General features: G+C 43.1%; 1 protein-coding gene across 1 annotated transcript; it reads right to left on the bottom strand.

Moving 5' to 3' along the window:
• Positions 1–1,026: 1,026 nt before the first annotated feature.
• LOC142841764 (pregnancy-specific glycoprotein 22-like) lies at positions 1,027–19,244 on the bottom strand. Its single transcript, XM_075958786.1, has 5 exons — positions 19,181–19,244; positions 10,055–10,414; positions 7,816–8,175; positions 5,230–5,574; positions 1,027–1,310 (listed from the first exon to the last, which is right to left on the bottom strand). Exons 1-5 carry the CDS (start codon positions 19,242–19,244, stop codon positions 1,027–1,029), a joined length of 1,413 nt encoding a protein of 470 aa, XP_075814901.1.
• Between the last annotated feature and the right edge of the window lie 999 nt (positions 19,245–20,243).

Below are 20,243 nucleotides of genomic sequence, written 5' to 3'. Positions count from 1 at the left end.
TCAAATACATGGACATATTAGCTGGGGTTAGACAGGGAGGGAGAGAGTATGATGGTCTTAGACGTGCTTTGGAAACGGACAATGGTGATACTCACACAGCAATATGAATGTGTTGTGTGATTCAAAATTGCTAATGTGAAAAAAATCTCAAAAAATGTATATGAACAGGAAAAAGAATTGTGTGCAAAGTTGCACTGTGGATGCCACTCCCAGGATGGAAACACTCCAAATGGCTCTAACACAATGGACTTGACTTCTGTGCATCAAAGCAACTGGGAATCAAAACTGTTTAGAAACCAGTTATGTCCACAGAGAAACATTGCCAGTCCCTTCCCCTGTCCCTCTTCCTCATTTTACACAAATGACCATTGTCTAGAGAGCACTGGTGTTAGGTGAAACTATTGGAGCATGTGGGAAGATGTTTATCTCTATGCAAAGACTGCACCATATAACAGAGGGACTCAGAGCATCCAGAAGTTTGGTGGTTTCCTGGAATTTGTTCCCACAGATTCTGTTGGCTATATATTTCATCTACAACCTATTAACCCTCTGTAGTTGCATTAACTCTATTGATGTCTTTATTTTCCTCTGGAGACCAAGTCTCACTTAAATCCTAGCCTGTCCTTGATAATCCCAGGATTACTGGCTTGAGTCACCAAGTTAGCTGTACTTGAGTGGTAACTGACATTTTTAAAATTTATTTATTTATTTATTAAAAATTTCCACCTCCTCCCATTTCCTTCCCACTCTCCTCACTCCCCCTTCCCCTCCCTCTCCAGTCTTAAAAGCAGTCAGGGTTCCCTGCCTTGTGGGAAGTCCAAGGTCCTCCGCCCTCCATCCAGGTCTAGGAAGGTGAGCATCCAAACAGACTAGGCTCCCACAAAGCGAGTCCATGCAGTAGAATCAAAACCCAGTGCCATTGTCCTTGGCTTCTCGTAACTGACAATTTTTACCACAAAACGTTTCTCCATTTTCTACCCCATCAGTAAATAAATGTCCCACTCTGCTGTAGGATGAGAGGAGCAGTCACTCATCATTCACGGCCAGCCTGACTGGGAGACTGGTCTTTGAACTGACTGGGTTGGAGACCTCACACTTATAGTCCCCAGCATCCTCCCTCCTGACAGGATCTATTCTGAGTCGGCACTTTGTTGGGGACAGAGTCATCCTCTCTGTGAACTGCAGACTCCGGTTATTGAAGAGCCAACGGATGGAGGTTCCAGTGTCAGCTGAGACACAAGTGAAGACCACAGAGCTCTCCACTGTGACTGTAGGGTCAGTGATTCGCATGAAGGGTTGTGTCACAGGCTCTGCAAAGAAACATAGGAGGAGACTAAACGATAGTCCTTCAGCAATCTCAACCCTCCCCTCTATATTCACACTTAATAAAACCTCCAGGGTAGGCAAGTTTGGGCTGTGACCATAGTCACATACTGTGCTTTGGATATGCCATGCAGAGCAGGAGACCCTGATTCAGGCACCAACTTTTCTGTGCCTAAGTTTCCCTATAAAAGGGCACACACTGCGTGATCATTGCCATGTCTTTAAGTCTAGCTATCATCAATAGCCTGACCTTGGGATCTCAGTGATCTGCATCTGTTACTCTTTGCCTGCAGAAAAGAATTCCCTAGGTTGGATCCTCAAGGACGAAAACTGCCTGTCTCTTCTGTCCCTCTTCTTGGGGACCCTGGCCTTCCTGTGAAGTCTCCTACGCCCATCAGAAGAGTTGAGTTGTGTCCTGGCACCTCTTCACTGAGACTCATGAGTAGGAGATGCCCAGGTGACCTACCTAACTGTAGCTGTCATGACAGTGCATACCTGGTTCCACAATCTATTTAACTTGAACAGTCAGTAAAGACTTGTTCCCTGTTAGCTCTGACAGGAAGTCAAATTCTAGTCTTGAGGTGATGCTCTTTAGGATCAACTAAAGTTGCGTCTGGAACAGAAGTCTGAAGCTAAGGCTTCCTGATGCTCACCTCTCTGTGAGCAGTCCATTGTTCCCTTAGTTAGGTCCTTCCTGACTGCTACAGGGTCTTGCTCAGGGCCATGCTTATGGTGACACACCAAGAATATGGGCTGAGGCTGACTGACATGCTTGGGCTGTGACACCCAGCACACATCCTACTGTGCAGGTGGAATTTGGTATAGGATTCTGGTCTACATCAGTCTTTCTCCCCATTACATGTGTCCTGACTGAATGCTTAAACACCAATGTGGGAGCACAGTGTAAAGAGGAGGCAGGCATAGTCCACACTGGAAAGTCCTGTGTGTGTAAAATGCTTTCAACCCCCTCAGCACCCAGAGGTCACAAAGAATTACTCACTGTATATGTGGATGTGCCCATGTCTTTCTTGAGTTTCAAGCTGTGTATTTAAGGTTCGTAAGGTGTAGAATCCAGTGTCCTTCTGGGTGACATTGTGGAGCAGTAGGGATCCATTGGGGTACACAGTCTCTCTACCACTGTGTGCAGGTCCCAGTAAACTTCTATTAGTGGGTACTATGTACCATACAATCTCATGGCTGTTGACAACGCCTACTCCTTTGTACCAGGAAAAGGCTCGAAGGTTCCCTGGGATATTGTGAACAAGTAGGAGAGCATTTTCCCCTTCAACAGCATTGGACGGGACTGATTCAATGCTGAACTTGGTGATGGTTGGAGGCTGTCTGCAGGCTACAGGGGAGGCTAGAAAGGAAGAGAGACACACTCATCAATACTGAAATCTTTGTCTTTGGTGATCAAGCCCTGTGTACTGAGAAGCTCAGGTCCATCACTCAGTGAGGTGGGTGGAAGTGTCTTCCCAACTCAGGGAAAGTAAGGAAAATACCTCCATGACCCTGGCACACCTGGCTGTGTCATTTCCTCTGTGTAGAACTCTCTCCCAAGGTGTCTCCTTGCTTACTGTGCTCACAGGCCTCACAGAATATGTGTGGAATGGGGTGCCTTCTCTCACGTCTTCCTCTAAGACCCCCAATCTTCACCTTCTGACCTCTTTGATCTCCCCCTTCTCTAGATGTAGTCAAACCATGAATTCACTTTAAGATGGACCTCCTAGTCTGCCTTCCAGTCCACTAAAACTGGGGCCATATTAGGAAAAACTAATGTGATCCTTCTAGAAGGCCGAATGCCTGGTCAGGCTCAGATAGATGTGGGCAGATGGAAGATCAAATGTCCACGGATTTGCATGTCCAGGTGTTTATGAAATACTCATGTGCGGAGCTACTGACATCAGTTACAACTCCAGCTTACATGAACTTGTGCATGTGTGGGAAGTCAGTGTGTGAGTGGGTATGAGTGTGGGTGTTTGTGCAGGTGCTGTGTGTATAGCGAATGAGGGTGATATCACCTAGATAGAGGTCTGAGAACAACTTGAAGGAGCTTTTCCTAGTCTTCCATCTTAGGAGATTCCAGTTGTTCTTTGAGCACCCCTTCCCTGGCACCCTATAAGGCAGTTCTCTCACCTGTGAGCAGGAGCCACTACCAGGGGCTGCACCCTTTGCAGGGAAGGACACAGTGGACCTCTAAGGTGACAGCAGCCTGTTCTGTTCTCCCTCTGTGGAGAACAGCTTCTCTTCCAACACTCACCTCCAAGCTCTGTAGCATCCCTCTCTCTGAGCTTAACCTCCTCACAGGCAGGAGACCTTCCCAGGGTAATGTGACTGTTGTCACAGATAGTGTCAAAGGACCTGCTCTGTCCCTCATGCTCTTAGACCTGGCTGGTGTCCCAATTGCCTTGTCTATGTGCGTGTTTCAGTTCTCCAGACCACACAGTAAGGAACAAAGTTAATAATCATTTCTCTGCCATCAGACAACAACAGCTCATCCCAGGGCTTCCCTCTGCTCTGTTTTTGCAACATGTCCTCTTTGACATAGAATCCCAGCAGAGCACCTAGTCTGCCCCATGTTCTCAATTCTTTGAGAAGGTGGGATGTACTCGTTGCAGGAATGTGACAGAGATGTCTTCTAGAGCTGCAAGGGGACCAGCTGAACTATACCAGGAACAGGGAACAGAACCGTCCTCACTGGAGTCACCAGTAAGGGGTGACTATTGTGATATGGCCCTGGAGCACCTGTGTGAGGGTTTCATATGGGGGTGAAGCAAGAGGTGACCCGAGTCCTAGAGAGAGGATGGTGACTCCATCATCCTAGGGACAGTTTCAGAGGGACCCTATAACTTCTTGTGAAGCCTGAGCTGTGTCTATGGTCTCTCCATGTCTTTCCTGAGATCCATGTAAGTGAAATACCCACGAGAGGTACCAACATGGAGGAAGTGTCAGCCAGGTTCCTCTGGTAGAGTAGTATGCTTAGAAACACAAGAAGCAGCCAGTAGATCTGAGAATGCTGCCAGTGTCCTCCATGTCTGTAGGAGCAGGGGTGGAAGCCAGGCTACAAGTTATGCTTATTGCTCCTTGAAATACGTTTTTAGGTGTTGATTCTGTGTCCTTCTATAGCCACCTAAAGATGACTATGAGAACTGCAACTCGTATCTGGGAGCTGTCCAGATCAGTGTCTATGTTACTATTTGTCTGCAGGAGAGAATCTCAGAGCTAAACCCCAGATGACAATCACAGAGGACAATCACTTACGAGGAGGACTTGTTTCATTTGTTCCTCCACTTGGGGACCTTCCTGTGAGGTCCCATGTGTCCATCAGGTCAGTTACGTAATGACCTGGGAACCTGAGCAGCTATACTCTTCCTGCCAAGTCTCTAAGATGTCCAGGTGAGGGCCTAACCATGACTCTCATGGAAGCACACTGACTCGTTCCGTATGCCAAGAAAGCCTTGCTCTCTGTCAACTCTAACAGTAGTAAATATCAAGTGGTGACAAGAAGCTTGCCAGTGTCATCTAGAGTCTAGGGACAATGATTTCCAGACAGGGCTTCCTAGTGCTCTCTGTGAAGCACTAGACTTTGTCAGCCAGGGACTGCCTGACTCCTATAGTGTTTTCCTGGGCACATGTGCATGGTGAGAGCTCAAAGTGTCCGTACTGAGGCTGACATCCTGAGGCTGAGTTTACCCAGCACAGGTCCTCCACTTTGCAGGTAAAGACAGATGAAGAGTTCTGATCCATTGCTGTTTAATTACTCTATGTGTGTCCTGCAGTAAGGGCCCAACCCCCAGTGTGGGGACACAGTAGGGGGAGACTAATCACAACCCAGCCCTGACTGATAGTGTAACAAGTAGGATAATCTACACCCAGCAGTTGGAGGCCGTAGAGTGAGTCACTTACTTTTCACATGGAGTTGCACATGTGTCGTTTCAATTTTCAAATCTCTATTTATAGTTTCTAGTGTGTACAATCCTGCATCTTCCTCAGTGACATCCTGAAGCAGCAGGGATCCATTGGTGTATACCATTGCTCTTCTATTGTGGGCAGGTCCCCAGGTGATGGAATTCATGGCTCTTTTGTATTCTGCCATTTTAAAGATCTGGATGCTAAGCACTCCCTTGTACCAGGAAAAGGTTCTCATATCTTCTGGCAGATTGTGAACAAGAAGTAGAACACTTTCCCCTTTAGCAGCATTTCGTGGCACTGGTTCAATCATGAGAAGTTTACAACATGTAGAATGGGAGGCTGTAAGGAAAACGAGGGAAAAAATTCTTTGGGATCAATTTTGCTTGGTAGAAAGATGACAACCTCCAAACTGAGCTGATGGATACATCATTCAGCCTAGATGTGCAAGCATGGGTGCACCATCCCACTTTGTGGAGGTCAGCAACAGGAGCTCCGTTCCCCCAGGACCTCTATATGTAGAACTCTCTAAATAGAATTCTCTCCTCTGGTGTCTTCCTCCAATGCATGGGATGAACCTCAGGAGACTGAACTGACTCGGACATCTTAGTATGGGATAATTTCCATCAAATTCTTCCTTGATACATGGGGGAGTCAGATGATGGAGTCTGATCTGTGATCATTGTCTCCACCATGTGCATCCTGTGTACATGGGGACACAGCGAAGAGGGGAGGGAGCATGACAGTCTTATGTGACTAAGCCCCACCTGGCCCAGAACAATCATAGAGAATCACTTACTGTCCACCAGGAGTTGCACATGCGCTAATCCAATTTTCAGATCTGTACTCAGCATCCATAGAGTGTAAAATCTGGAGTCGTTCAAGGTGACATTCTGGAGCAGCAGGGATCCATTGTTGTACACAGTCTCTCTGCCACTGTGTGCAGGGCCAAGCACACTTGAATTTGTGGCTATTATATGTCGGGCAACCTCAAAGTTGTTGGACACAATCACCCCTTTGTACCAGAAAAGGACTCGTAGATTCTTTGGGAGATTGTGAACGACTAGAAGAACATTTGACCCTTCTGCAATGAAGGGCGGCACTGATTCAATAGTGGTCTGCACAGAGGGAGGAGGGCACTCATAGGTCAAAGGGGAGCCTAGAAGGGACAACAGAGATTGATCAATATGGGGCATTTATATTTGGTTAAGATGTGTCCGTGTGTCCTAACCTCATTCAAACTAAGTGTGTGAGTGTCTCCCTGTCCTACTGGGCAGAGGGCAGCCCACAATCTCCATGTTCTCAATGTCTCTGCACATGTCAATTCCTCTGCATGGCACTCTCTGCTTAGGTGTCAAAAAGGCCCTGGCCCACTGCCCTCAGACCCCTGCTCACATTCAGTGTAGATTGGTGTTGGAGTGACACGTCTCTGACTTCTTCCCTTATACACCCTGAATCTTCACTCTCTGAATCTTTTTGTTGCTGTTCTATTCCTCTTATGCTTCCAATAAACACCTAACTTCACCTTCGAGTTTTCTTTATTGGCCTGTCTTCAAGTCCACTTAGAATAGGGTTTCGTGAAGACCAGGGCTAATCTCATATTTTTAGAAATGTATGCTACCAAGAAAAGATTCTGACGCCTGTGGAGGATGAATGAATGAATGAATGAATATGCAAATGAGCAACCAATGTTTCAAGATCCAGCATATCCAGAGTTTTATTTATAAAACTCTCAGCTTTGTGGCTAGTAGATACACCCCAGTTTGATTTAAGTTTTTGCATTTGTTTCAATTTTATGTGTGTGTGAATGCATGCAGGTGTGAACACAAGTGCATTCCTATATAGATGTGCATACGTGCAGGTGTGTACCACAGTACCAAATGTGGGACCAAGGACAGCTTTGAAGGGTAAGAGGGCTTTCTCCTTTCATCACGTGGGAGTTTAGGATTAAGCTCATGTCACTTGACCTGACAGAATTTGCCTTCACTCATTGAAACACCTCACTGACCCACCCAGGTCAGATTCTTCTCTGGGCCACCCTGTTATAGCTGAGAACATCAGTCTTCAGAATACAGTAGCCAACATGATCAACACTGAATAGAGAACACTCTGGCTTTCATCCCTACCCATTACCATTTCCTGTTCACTGAGAAATTCCTGCTGCTGAGCCTCTGTCCTCCTCTGTGTCATCTCCACTGAGGGAGAAAGTCGACACCTTGATTCTTCTTCAGAATCTTGTCCTCTTTGGAGACTCCACCCAGGACCTGAGCTCTCTCTCTCTCTCTCTCTCTCTCTCTCTCTCTCTCTCTCTCTCTCTCTCTCTCTCTCTCTCTCTCTCCCCCCCCCCTCTCTCTCTCTCTCACACACACACACACACACACACACACACCCTCCTCTCTGAGGGTGGAGACAAATGACATAGGCTGATCTATGGCAGCTTGTCTCTACCATGTGTGTCCTGCACTAAGTCCTCAAAATTCAACAAGGGGAAACAGTCTAGAGGGGAGGTATGCACAATCATGCATGGCAGTCCTGTGTGACTATGCCCCACCCAGCACAAAATGATCACAGAGAATCACTTACTGTCCACCTGGACTTGCACATGTAATACTTCAACTTTCAGATCTGTACTCAGAGTTCGTAGGGTATACAATCCAGCATCTTTCCCGGTGACATTCTGGAGCAGCAAAGATCCATTATTGTACATCGTCTCTCTACCACTGTGTCCAGGACCCAGGATACTTAAATTTCTGGCTATTACGTGTCGGGCAATCTCAAGGTTCTTGAATACAACAATTCCTCTGTACCAGAAAAGGGCTAGAAGATTCTCCGGGAGATTGTGGACGAGTAGAAGAACACTTGACCCTTCTACAACTCTGGGCGGCACTGATTCAATAGTGGGCTGAGCAGAGGAGGGAGGGCGCCCACAGTTCAAAAGGGAGTCTAGAAGGGAAGAGAGTGATGTCCATCATTGTTGGGACCTTTGCATTTGGTTAAGGTAGGGCCCTGTGTCCTGAGCAGGTGTGTCCTTTGCTCAGACTAGGTGTGTGGGTGAGTGTCTTCCTGTTCTACTGTGTGGAAGTGAGTACATAAACTACATGTCCTCAGTGTCCCTGAACTTGTCATTTCTTCTGTATGTCACTCTCTGATCAGGACCACTGCCCTCAGACCCCTGCTTACATTCAGTGTAGATTGGTGTTGGGGACATGTCTCTCTGACCTCTTTCCCTACAGACCTTGACACCTGACTCTCTGACTTCTGTTGTTTGTGTTCTTTCCTCTTGTGGTTCCAGTCAACACCTGACTTCACCTAGCTTTCTTTACTTCAGTCCACTAGGACTAGGTATTTGTGAGAACCTATATTAATCTTATATTTTTTAAAAGAAATGATGCCTAGGAAAACCCAGACACCTGTGGAGAATGAATAAATGAATGATGTTTCAGGACCTTGTATACCCAGGGATTTACTTAAGAAACTCATAGGTTTGGGAATACAGAGTTGAATTTTTCTATTTGATTTGATTTTTTACTGCTCATTTACGTTTGTGTGCATGTCTCAGGGTGGGGGAGTGGTGCAAGAGTCAGTACCAAGGTGGAGGTCAGAGGACTTGTGTTCATTAGTCTCAGCTTGCCAGACAATGAAATAAATGCTTAAGTTTACAGAGTCACATCTCTGGTCAATACCAGCTTGATTTTTTTCTTTAAGACAGCAAGCTGAGAACATCAGTCTTCAGAATTCTGTGGCCATGAATATTAAGTTTGAATAAGAACAATCCCTCAACCCCTTACTTTTTCTTATTCGTAAAGAATAAGAATAAGTTTCCTGCTGCTCCTTCCTCTGGCATGACCTGTGTCTTCACCCCCAACAAACCCTAAGACTCTGCTCATGTCCTAGTCCCCCTTAGGAGACTCAAGACAGTAGGTCAGTCCTCTCCTCTCATACTGTCAACTTGAGGTCTACTCATCTGTAAGCAAGAGTCCCTGAAAATCAGTGATCCTTTGCAGAGGGATACAAGGCTGTATCTCTAGTCTCTGTGACCTTATCTGTCCTCCCCCTGTGGCATGTCTGCTTGGCTGTCCTTCCTTCATCTGAGCTGAGCCTCCTTCCCAACAGGAGCATCTCCCAGAGTTCCATGGGCTGTGGGTGTTCTCTTTTCAAAACGCTACTCTGTCCCTTACTCTCAGTGCTGCCCCATAACCTTCTCTACTTCTCTCTTTATGTTTCAGTCCTCCAGACTACCTGGTGATCAAAAGGGCTGATGAGCATCCCTGTGCCTTAATATAACACAGATCACCCTGGGGCTGCCTCTGCTGTGTCCTGGCCCTGAGTCTGTCAGAGCTAAGAGGGAGCCTCTGCACTCCCTGTGGAACACAGAAACCCATCTGGGCACCCAGTCTTCCCTGAGTTCTCAATGCTCTGAAAAGATAGAATATCCTCTTAGCGGGAAGGTGGCAGGAATGTCTGTGAGGCTTCAAAGGGACTGGTGAGTGATGCATGGGGAAGGGGACAGACCCATTCTCACTGCAATCATCTCTAGGTCTTTCTCAGGGACACATTCCTGCTAAGAACCTCTAGAGTCTAGACAGAGGCTGATATTCTTGGCTGAGTTACCTGCCATGCATCCACCTGTGTGCAAGATGAAGTGAAGGATTCTGATCTATTGCCATTATTCTTCATAATATGTTTCCTGCATTAAATGGTTAAACACAAACATGGGGACACATGCAGAGGAGAGGTAGACAGAGGCTAGATTTGATATTTCTGTGTGTGTCCAGTAGAATGAACCCCACCCAGCACCCAGAGTTCACCAAGAATCACTTACTGTACACATGAAGGTACGTGGTTGTTATTGATGAGACTCCTACTTGTCCATTTATGGTTCGAAAGGTGTAGAATCCCGTGTCCTTCTGGGTGACATTGTGGATCTGCAGGGATCCGTTGCTGTACACTGTCTCTCTACCACTGTGTATGGGCCCTGTCACACTTAAACCCTTGGCCAATGAATGTAGTGCAATTCCAAGGCTCATATTCCTCACCCCCTTGTGCCAGACAAAGGCTAGAAGATTCTCTGGTAGATTATGAACACGTAGAAGAACGTTTTCTCCTTCAACCACTTGGGGCGGCACTAATTCGATGGTGACTTGGGCAGTGGTGGGCAGGTGCCAACAGGTTAAAAGGAAGGCTAGAAGGGAACAGAGAAAAGCCACCGATATTGAGCAGTGGTGACACTACTCACCTTAGGGATATGTCCAACCTCCTTGATGGAGGTGAGCAACATAGAGCCTATTATTTGCTCTCTGTGGAATTCTGTACTCAGGTTCAGCTGACCACCCCCCCACACACAGTGTCCCCATATCCCTCCTCACATAGTATATTTGGTGTGAGGAACAATATTTCTCTGACTTCCTCTTCTAGAGAGTTCTCACTCTAAATCTTTTCTCTGTTCCCTGTGTGCTTCCAGTCAGCTCCTGACTTTATTTTCTGGGTGCTCGAATGTCAGGTCCACTTGAAGCAGGACTTTGTGAGGATAGGGATTAGTGTGACCTCTTTGGAAGGTTCACTTCCTGGAAAATATTCAGGTAGCAGTAAAGAGAGGAAAGAAGAAAGGAAGGAGGAAGAAAGGAAGGAAGGAAGGAATAAAAGAAGGAATAAAGGAAGAAAGGAAGGAAGGAAGGAAGGAAGGAAGGAAGGAAGGAAGGAAGGAAGAAAGGAAGGAAGGAAGGAAGAAAAGAAGGAGAAATGTGTTCCATGGGTTTATCTACTTAGTTGTCAGATTTGGAGCTAATGACAATTATTATACTCATGTGATTTTTTAAATATTTGCTTATGTACTACATGTGTGTCTCTGTGAAGGCATCTGTTTCAGTGTGTGCAAGTGTGCGTGTATGCCACAGCAGCTGCATGGACAAAAGTGTCTCAGTGTGCCCATGTGTGGGTGCACACAACACCTGTGTGAAGGGCAGAGAAAAACCTGTAGGAGCCTTTTCTCTCCATCTACCCTGTGGGAGCTGAGGACTGAATTCGGGTTGTCATATCTCTACACTGAGCCATCTTGCTGGCCCACCCCTGCTGCAGGAAGGTTTACAGCTTGTAATTACCCACCTACTGGGGTGTGGCCTCTTATACTATTTACTGGGATGCCTAAGCGTGTCCGGCCCTTCTCTCATCCCCCTGGTTTCCGTTTCCTTGTTCGGATTGTTTGGATCCCATTTTCCATTCACGGTTCAAGCAGAGAATTCTGATTTGTGAGTTTTCCCCCTAAATAAATAACTATCTATCTCTCAGTTTTGAGCTAGTATGGGATTTTTTTTTTAAGCGTCTGGTCGCTCCCCCATCACTTGGTGCCACGTGGGTTTAAACTACATGCCCACTGGGCTGGAAGGAGGCTTAGTCCTTCCATGGCCTGGAGAGATTTGCTTTTTCCTGAACAGTTTTTTTTTTTTTTTTTTAATCCCGGTCAAAACAGAGTTTGCAGCAAGGCAGCTGGAGCGAAAGTAGAAGCGCTGTTTGCTAGCCGCTGCAACTCCAGCGCGTGCGGCTTCTGGGTTTCTGTTCTCTGCCCCTGGACACTGGGCTTCTTGCTCTGTGTATGGAATTGATTTGATTACATTTGATTTGTTGAGCAACTCATGTTTCCCAGTCTTTAAACACTAAAACAGGACCGTTTGTGTCACCCTTGCATTGATTCAAGTCACAACTTTGAAACAGCGCCATCTGCTGGATAACAGGTAATATGGCCGATTTTGTTTCTAATGGAACTTCACTGCTTTTTTTGCTACCACAATGGATTGTATTATACGAGGCTTATATGACTATGGAGGTACCACAATTTATTAGTTACTGGGTTTTAGTTTTCTTCTCGATATTCTATCATTAAGAAAGAATATGGCACACTTAAGAATGATACAATCTTTACGGTCTAATAATGAACAGCTAGTGGCAGGATAAATATAATCAAAAATCAGAGGTTATCTGAACAAGTGGATACTATGATAGATGGAATTGCTTCCATATCTAAGGGTACTAGGAAGTTATCTGAAAGAATTCATACTGTTGAATTTGACATTTAAAAGTTACCACAAAGTTTTGATATGTGACAGACAGAATGCTCCTCCAAGATGGCAATCTACATGATATCCAAGAAAAGTTCAAGGGTGAGCTGTTATCTTTAAAGGGAAACATTAAAACCTTGGACTCACAGGTGCAGAATGAGGACCAGAAAATTGATGCCTTGATGAAATCACTAGAAATATATACAGGTCAGGAGATTCAGGCTTTACAAAAGACAATGATAAAAAAGATTTGAAATGGTTGAGGAAATTATTGGAGCTGATGAACAGAAAAAGAACGCACCAAGACAGGATGCAACATCAACAGTGGCTGTCAGAACTGGCTTACATAGGGTTTTAGCATCCTACCCTGTAATTTACTCTGACAAAGCATCTACTTCTAAAGGCTCGAAGGGAGCCAAAGAAGGTAGATGGATGCCAATAGGACTGAATGATCTAAAAGAAATTAAGAAGCTGTTGTAACTTATGACTTGCATTCCATATTTGTTAAGGAGATGATAAAAACTTGGGCCTCTAATGTCAGAGCTACACCCATGATTTTTCTCAGTTAGTTTCAGCAGTCCTGGATGATGGACCTTCCTTAATGTTTGGAATGTATTTCAGGGAGGAATCCAAAAATAGGAACAACAGGGAAGAACAAAAGATGTGGAGGTTTCTCAAGATCAAATTCTTGGAGAAGACCGTTATGCTGACCCACAGGTCCAAGCTCTTTACAATGAAGAAATCTTGTCCCTATGCCACAAAGCAGCCTTGAATACTTGGGGCAGGATTTAAGAACTAAGAAAAAGAATTGAATCGTATACCAGTGTTAGACAGGGACAGAAAGAACCTTTTACTGACTTTTTATAAAGATTAACTAAGGCTCTACAAGTAGGAGTAACAGACCCAGAAGCTAGACGAATAATTCTTGAATCTCTGGCTTTTTAAAATGCAAACTTAGGATGCAGAAAGATAATTAGGCCTTTAAGGTTTAAATCAGCACCTATAGATGAATGGATTCTGAAGACAATGAATGTTGAGACATTTGACTGTAATGATGAATCAATTTCCAAATTGATGAGAAGCAATTTCCAAAGCAAGGAGGAGACATCAAATTGCCAAATGTTTTAATTGTGGTAAAATAGGACATCTGAAAAGGGATTGCAGGAAAGGAATTTCTGGGAATAATATCTCCTCTGGGAATGGCAAAATTAGGAGACCCTGGCCTTCAGGTATATGTAGAAGATGTGGTAAAGGATGACACTGGATCAATGAATGCAAATCAACAACAGACAGTCAAGGCAACTGTATACCATCGGGAAACTCGTTGAGGGGCCTCTCACAGGCCCCCAAGTCAAAAGTGGCCCAGTCATTTCCAGTAACTGTGGAGGACATGTCACCCTAGGAAAATTAGAAAATCCAGAGCCACCTGTAAAAGATCATGCTGTTCTAAATGATGGCATAAGCATGAAAGATAAATTAAAAATTCAAATAGGAAATAAGAAACATATATTCTGGCCAACTTCTATAAATGATCAGAGACCAAAGCTAAGAGTGCATATAAATGGAATTGTGATTGTTGGCTTGATAGACACAGAAGCAGATGTGAGTATCATCACTCCAGAATTGTGGCATCCAAATTGGTCTCATCAAGAGGCAGATGTTCAATTACTAGGAATTGGAACCATATCTCAAGTTAAACAAAGCACGAGATTGATTGACTATTTTGTGCCAGAAGGTCAAAGAGGAAAACTGAGGCCATATGTAGTTAATATTGCAAAAAAAATTATGGGACTGTGACCTGCTACAGCAATGGAATATTCACATTAACATTCCTGCAGTCCCAGGAACTCATAATTCTGGGAAGGATGTAATAAGGTACTATGCAAAAAGGTCACCACCCATTCAGGCTGTATAAGAACATAAAACAACTAACAACCCTTTAGAGGCACCAACAGCCCCTACCTTAAAAATGGTAACTGAAAAGCCAATATGGGTTAAGCAATGGCCTCTAGCTGAAGATAAATTTCAGGCTTTAGAACGATTGGTACAGGAGCAATTAGATGTTAACCATATTGAGGAATCAACTAGCCCTTGGAATTCTCCTCTGTTTGTTGGTAAAAAGAAATCTGATAAATGGAGAATGGTGACAGATCTAAGTGCTGTCAACAAGCTAATTCAACCTATGGGCACTCTACAATCTGTAATTCCTCTGCCTTTCCTATTACCAAAAGGATGGCCTCTTATAGTTATTGATTTGAAAGATTATTTATTCACTACCTTTACAAGAAAAAGTATAGAGAAAAAATTGCCTTCATAGTGCCTACTTCTAATAATTCTCAGTCTACTAGGAGATATCAGTGGACTATCCTTCCACAGGGGATGCTCAGTATCCCAACAAACTCAATACTTTGTGAGTCAGCCTTTGGAAATAATACATAAGCAATCTCTTAAATCTATAATTTACTATTACATTGATGACATTTTACTTTCTGATTCAAACATGGATACTTTAGACAGAATATTTGAAGAAGTGAAGGAAATTTTGCCAAAATGGGGATTGCAAATTCTTCCTGAAAAAATACAGAGAGGAGATTCTGTCAATTACCTAGGCTATAAAATAGGTTTGCAGAAAATTAGGACACAGAAAGTTTAAATTAGAAGAGACTCTTAATGATTTTCAAAGAATGTTGGGAGACATTTCCAGTCTATGACCTACTATTGGGATAACACCTGATCTCATAATTCATTTAAACAAAACCTTAGATGGTGATAAAGATTTGAATAGTCCCAGAGAATTAACAGCTGAAGCAGAGAAGGAATTGACAATTGTGGAGGAAAAATTACAGGAGGCACATGTGGATAGGGTGAATCCAAATCTTAATTGTATTCTAGTCATGTTGCCTTCCAAAATTTCTTCTACAGGGATTTTAATGCAGAGGGACAATATTATCATAGAATATATCTTTCTATCACATAAACCAAGTGAAAAATTAAAAAACTTATGTGGAAAATGTCTCCAAATTAATTATAAAAGTTAAATTGAGACTTCATCAACTAGCAGGTATAGACCCAACAGAGATTATAGTGCCTTTCAGTACTGATGAAATAAGAAAGTTATGGGAAGACAATGAACCATGGCAAATTTTTTGAAGAAATTAATAGTAATTGTCTCAAAAGCAATAGACTTAACATTATAAAAAGAAATTCTTGGATTCTTCCTGAATGTATGTGATGTTCAAATAACTGGAGCCCATACATTTTATACTGATGCAAATAAATTAGGAAAGGCAGGTTACAAATCAGAAGAATTAAGTAAGGTGGAACAAAGCCCTTATAATGGCAGAATTATATGCCATTCTCATGGTGCTAAGGGATTTTAAAGAACCTCTTAATATTGTTACTGATTCACAATATGCAGAAAGAGTTATCTTGCATATTGAAACCACTGAATTTATACCAGATGATACAGAACTGACTTAATTGTTTATCCAGGTGCAAGACATAATCAAAAATAGGCTTTGTCCTATATACATTATACACATCCAATCCCATATGGATCTGCCAGGTCCTCTAGCACAAGGTAATGCAGAAACTGATCAATTATTGATTGGAAGCATGTTGCAGACCCCAGAATTTCATAAAAGAAAAACACCACATCAATAGCAAAGATTTAAAGAAAGAGTTTTCTATTACATGACAACAAGCTAAGGAGATTATAAAGAGATGTCCTACTTGCTCTTTCTACCTGCAGGGACTAAGCCAAAGGCATGAAATCTGGTAGATTGATGTGTTCCACTTTGCAGAATTTGGAAAGTTAAAATATGTACATCACATCATTGACACTTATTCAGCCTTTCAATGGGCAACTGCTTTAAGCTCAGAAAAGGCTTATTCTGTAATCACACATTTATTAGAAGTTATGGCCATCATGGGTATACCTGCACAAATAAAGACAGATAATGCTCCAGCTTATATCTCTAGGAAAATGAAATGGTTTTTTGTTTATTATAATATTAAGCATGTTACAGCTATACTACACAATCCTACCAGTCAAGCAGTTATAGAAAGATCACACCAAACTATAAAGGATATGTTAAACAAACAGAAAGGTGTGGAAAATGCCCCCAGAAATAGATTACATAATGCTTTATTAACCTTGAATTTTCTTGATGTTAATGAGAAAGGGACAACAGCAGCAGAAAGACATTGGATAATGGAAAAACCTGCTGATTTATTTCAAGGATGTTTTGACCTCACAGTGGAAGCCAGGAGATGTGCTGCATTGGGGAAGGGGTTTGCTCTTGTTTCCATAGAAGAAGAAAAATTGTGGATACCATCAAAATTAATAAAGGTTCAGTTTGAAGAAAAGAAAGCTCTTGGTAAAGAGAAATGATAGCTCATCCACATTGATGATAACTATACAGGTGATAAGAAAAGTATATAAGATGGGGGTAGGGCTCTGTTCTTGTCTTTGCAGGAAAACACTCATCTTCTAAAAATTCAAGGGACGTTAGATGTTTGAATACTGAAAGGTGGAAAAATAACCACCCAGTAAGGATCATCAAGAACTCGTAATATGTTCCATAAGCAAAAATGTTGTGTGTATGTGTATTTATGAATATATAGAGCTGATAGCTGGTTTTGGAGTTGGACACTGGCTCGGTCACTCTCTAATTCCAAGCCTGTTGTTAAGAGAAAAGCCCAGAGTTTCTGTCTCATGTCAGAAGCCATGATATGGGACAGAAAAAAAGAATTTAGAAAATTTTTCTACTTTTCTTCATATCTATTTTTGTCTTTATCATACCTTTCATTGAATATATATGTCTATATAAATAATGTTTACGTTTTCCACAATGAGCAATGAATTTTCCTGCAGTAATCTTTGAAGTTTCCAGGAAGAAGATGGGGCCCCACAACAACTCCACCTGATTGATAAGACATCATGATGCTGATAGCTCTACTATAAGACCTGTTTCGGGTACCAGCTGCACAAGATGGTACCAACTTGGTTAGCTTAAATGGTGCACATTTTTACAATGTTCTGGCCAGACCTCCACAAAATACTCAGAGACTATTTGCAACCATACCAGATATTAATCTTGAAACTTAGCCATCATTTTACTTTCACAGAATCCCATAGAAAGAACATCACCCCCATGACAGCTGGAAGTAATTCTAGAAGACGACATCCCCTCTCCCAACAAAGTTTGTCCTCAGGATTAGGGACATCATTTAGGGGTTGATTATAATTGGTATATGGTTGAGCGTTGGGAGAGGAATTTTATAGACTCAGGGATCTTTTTGAAAAAAAGGGAAAATTGGATGGGATAATATATTGGTATGAGCTTACTCACACTAATAATATTAGTGAGTAATATACTGAATACTTGTGAGTTATTATTTATAGACAATTACATTGGTATAGATTCTTGTATAATGATACGAAGTTAAATTATATTGAATATTGTATGCATGCATGCATACTTCTACCTCTGTTTAAAACATTTTTATGTATTGATATATTTACCATATTGCAATGTACATTTCTACCTCTGATCAATATACTTATATGTTGTTTACATTTGGAGATCATTATTCTCATTTATTGCACAGTTGTTTATTGTCTTAATCTTTAAGTTATACAGGTATTAAGAATTATAGATCAATAGTCATCTATGTCATACTTATAGTTAGACTAATCAGGTTCTTTAGATATTCTGCATAGATAGATAATCTTCAACCACTTCAAAGAGATATAGAAAATGGCATTTAAATAACTTAGAGTTCTGTTGAAGTGAGACACAATTGCTCCTGGCAGCACCGATCTATTCCAGAGAGAATGTTGAGCACTGAAGACACTCCAATTGTAGCTTGTTTTCTTCTTTCCAAAAACAGGCCTTTGAGCAAAGAAATGCCCATGCCTCAACCACTGTCAAGATATATAGTATCCGGAAATGGATAAGCAGGACTGTCAAATCTTGCCAAGACAAGGTTAAAACCGTTTTGAAAAATTTCTTGACTTTGAAAAATGATCTGCCAGTTTTTCTAGGCCTTAGCCAAAGTTGGTTGCTTCAACGTTGCAGATGGGACTTTGGGTGATTGTCCAGGTAGCCAGTTGTCTCTGTTATTTGTTACATGTTTTGGAAGTTGCTTGATTGCACTTCCTACTCACTCAAGTAACATTATTTCCCTTCTTGGATCTTTGATGGGGTTGAAGACTATATAATTGTAGTTACTTTCTTCTCATGACTTGGCCAAGTTATTTATTATACAAGAGTTAAGCTAGTTAGAATAGGATATTTGTTCTTATTGTATATGACTTTGTATTAGGCTTAGAAGTCTCTTATTTAAACAAAAGGGGGAGGTGCTGCAGGAAGGTTTACAGCTTGTAATTACTCGCCTATTGGGGTGAGGCCTCTTATAGTATTTACCGGGATGCCGAAGTACATCTCCCCTTCTGGTTTCTGTTTGCTCATTCAGATTGTTTGGATCCCATTTTCTATCAACCTTTCAAGCAGAGAATTCTGATTTGTGAGTTTTTCCCCTAAATAAATATCTATCTCTAAGTTCTGAGCTAGTGTGGGTTTTTTTTAAGCGTCTGATCGCTCTGCCATCACACCCCTGCTTGATTTCTGTTTGAAAAATCACACTTCAGATTATTGCAGCCAATATAATTGACTTTGAACGGGGGCTGTTGGAGGCTTCTCTCTTCCCCTCATCATCTCCTATCTGCTGAGAGCTGCAGGCTGCTGAGCCCCTGTCCTTCACTGGACCTTCTGCTCTATAACTGCAAACAGAAACCTCAAGTCTCCTCTGGGGCTTCTTTCATCTTTAGGAGACTTCAGGTTGCCTCTGAGTTCTCCTCCCCCACACAGTCAGAGAGTGGGTACACTTACCTGTGAGAAGGAGGCCCTGCCAAGGAGCGCAACCCTTGCAGGGAATCTCAGAGCAAACCTCCATCTCTCTTCTCACTGTGCCGTCCTTCCTTGAGGAGAAGAGCTTCAACTCCAACACAGCCCCCAGGTTCTACTGTTCTTCCCCTGCTTGAGATGAGCTGCCTCCCAGCCTGGAGCACTTCCCAGAATTCAATGGACTCTGGGTGGTGGGGTCTGTGTCCAAGGCACTTCTCTGTCCCTTCCACTCTTAGTGCTGCCCCACATCGCTCTCAACTTTTCTCTCTTTATGTCTCCATCAAGCAACTCACAGCTGATAAGCATCCCCATGCCCTCAGAGAACAATGGCTCTTCCCAAGGCTAACATCTGCTGTCTTGATTCTGTCAGCACCCAAGAGGGAATTACCTCCGGGCCTGTGTGTTCTTGTGACACAGAAACCTGACTGAGCACCTAGTCTGCCCATGGTCTTAGTGCTTTGGGAAGGTGTGACTTGCCCCGAGAAGAAGGTGACAGAAATGCCTGTGATGGCTGGAAAAGGACAAGAAGAATGATCAATAGGGATTAATATCAATTCTTTGTAACAACATTCACCAGTCAAAGTTCTGATCCAGGAGAGAGGCCTAGGAGCAGTTAGTTGTGTGAGGCGTTTCGAGTCTTTGGTGTTGGGAAAGAGGTGACCTGTGTGTCCTGGAAAGGACCTGGGCTCCCTCTTCCTATGGAGGGTTTCAAGGCAACTCTCTTAGTCAGGGTTTCTTTTGCTGTGATGAAACACTGAGACAAAAAAGCAAGTTGTGGAGGAAAGAGTTTAGTTGGCTTACACTTCCATATTGCTGTTATTCACTGAAGGAAGTCAGGACAGGACCCCAAACAGGGCAGGATCCCAGAGGCAGGAGAGATGCAGAGGCCATGGAGGGCTGCTTTTTACCAGCTTGCTGGATCTTCTCTCTTACAGAACCCAGAACCACCACCCCAGGGATGGCACCATCTACCATGGTCTGGACTCTCCCTCAACAGACATTCATTCCTCTCTGATTATTCTAGTTTGCATCAGGTTGACACCCCAAG

Source organism: Microtus pennsylvanicus, chromosome 1, assembly GCF_037038515.1.
Source record: "Microtus pennsylvanicus isolate mMicPen1 chromosome 1, mMicPen1.hap1, whole genome shotgun sequence".
Lineage (NCBI taxonomy): Eukaryota > Metazoa > Chordata > Mammalia > Rodentia > Cricetidae > Microtus > Microtus pennsylvanicus.
This window is presented reverse-complemented; position numbering and strand designations above follow the sequence as displayed.

Coding starts and splice junctions, on each gene's coding strand:
- LOC142841764 (XM_075958786.1), bottom strand. CDS start 19,244: ATGGAGGTTTGCTCTGAGATTCCCTGCAAGGGTTGCGCTCCTTGGCAG. Junction 8,176..10,054: donor CACGTACCTTCATGTGTACA/GTAAGTGATTCT, acceptor CTTCCCTTCTAG/ACTCCCTTTTGAACTGTGGG. Junction 5,575..7,815: donor TGTGCAAGTCCAGGTGGACA/GTAAGTGATTCT, acceptor TTTTCCTTACAG/CCTCCCATTCTACATGTTGT.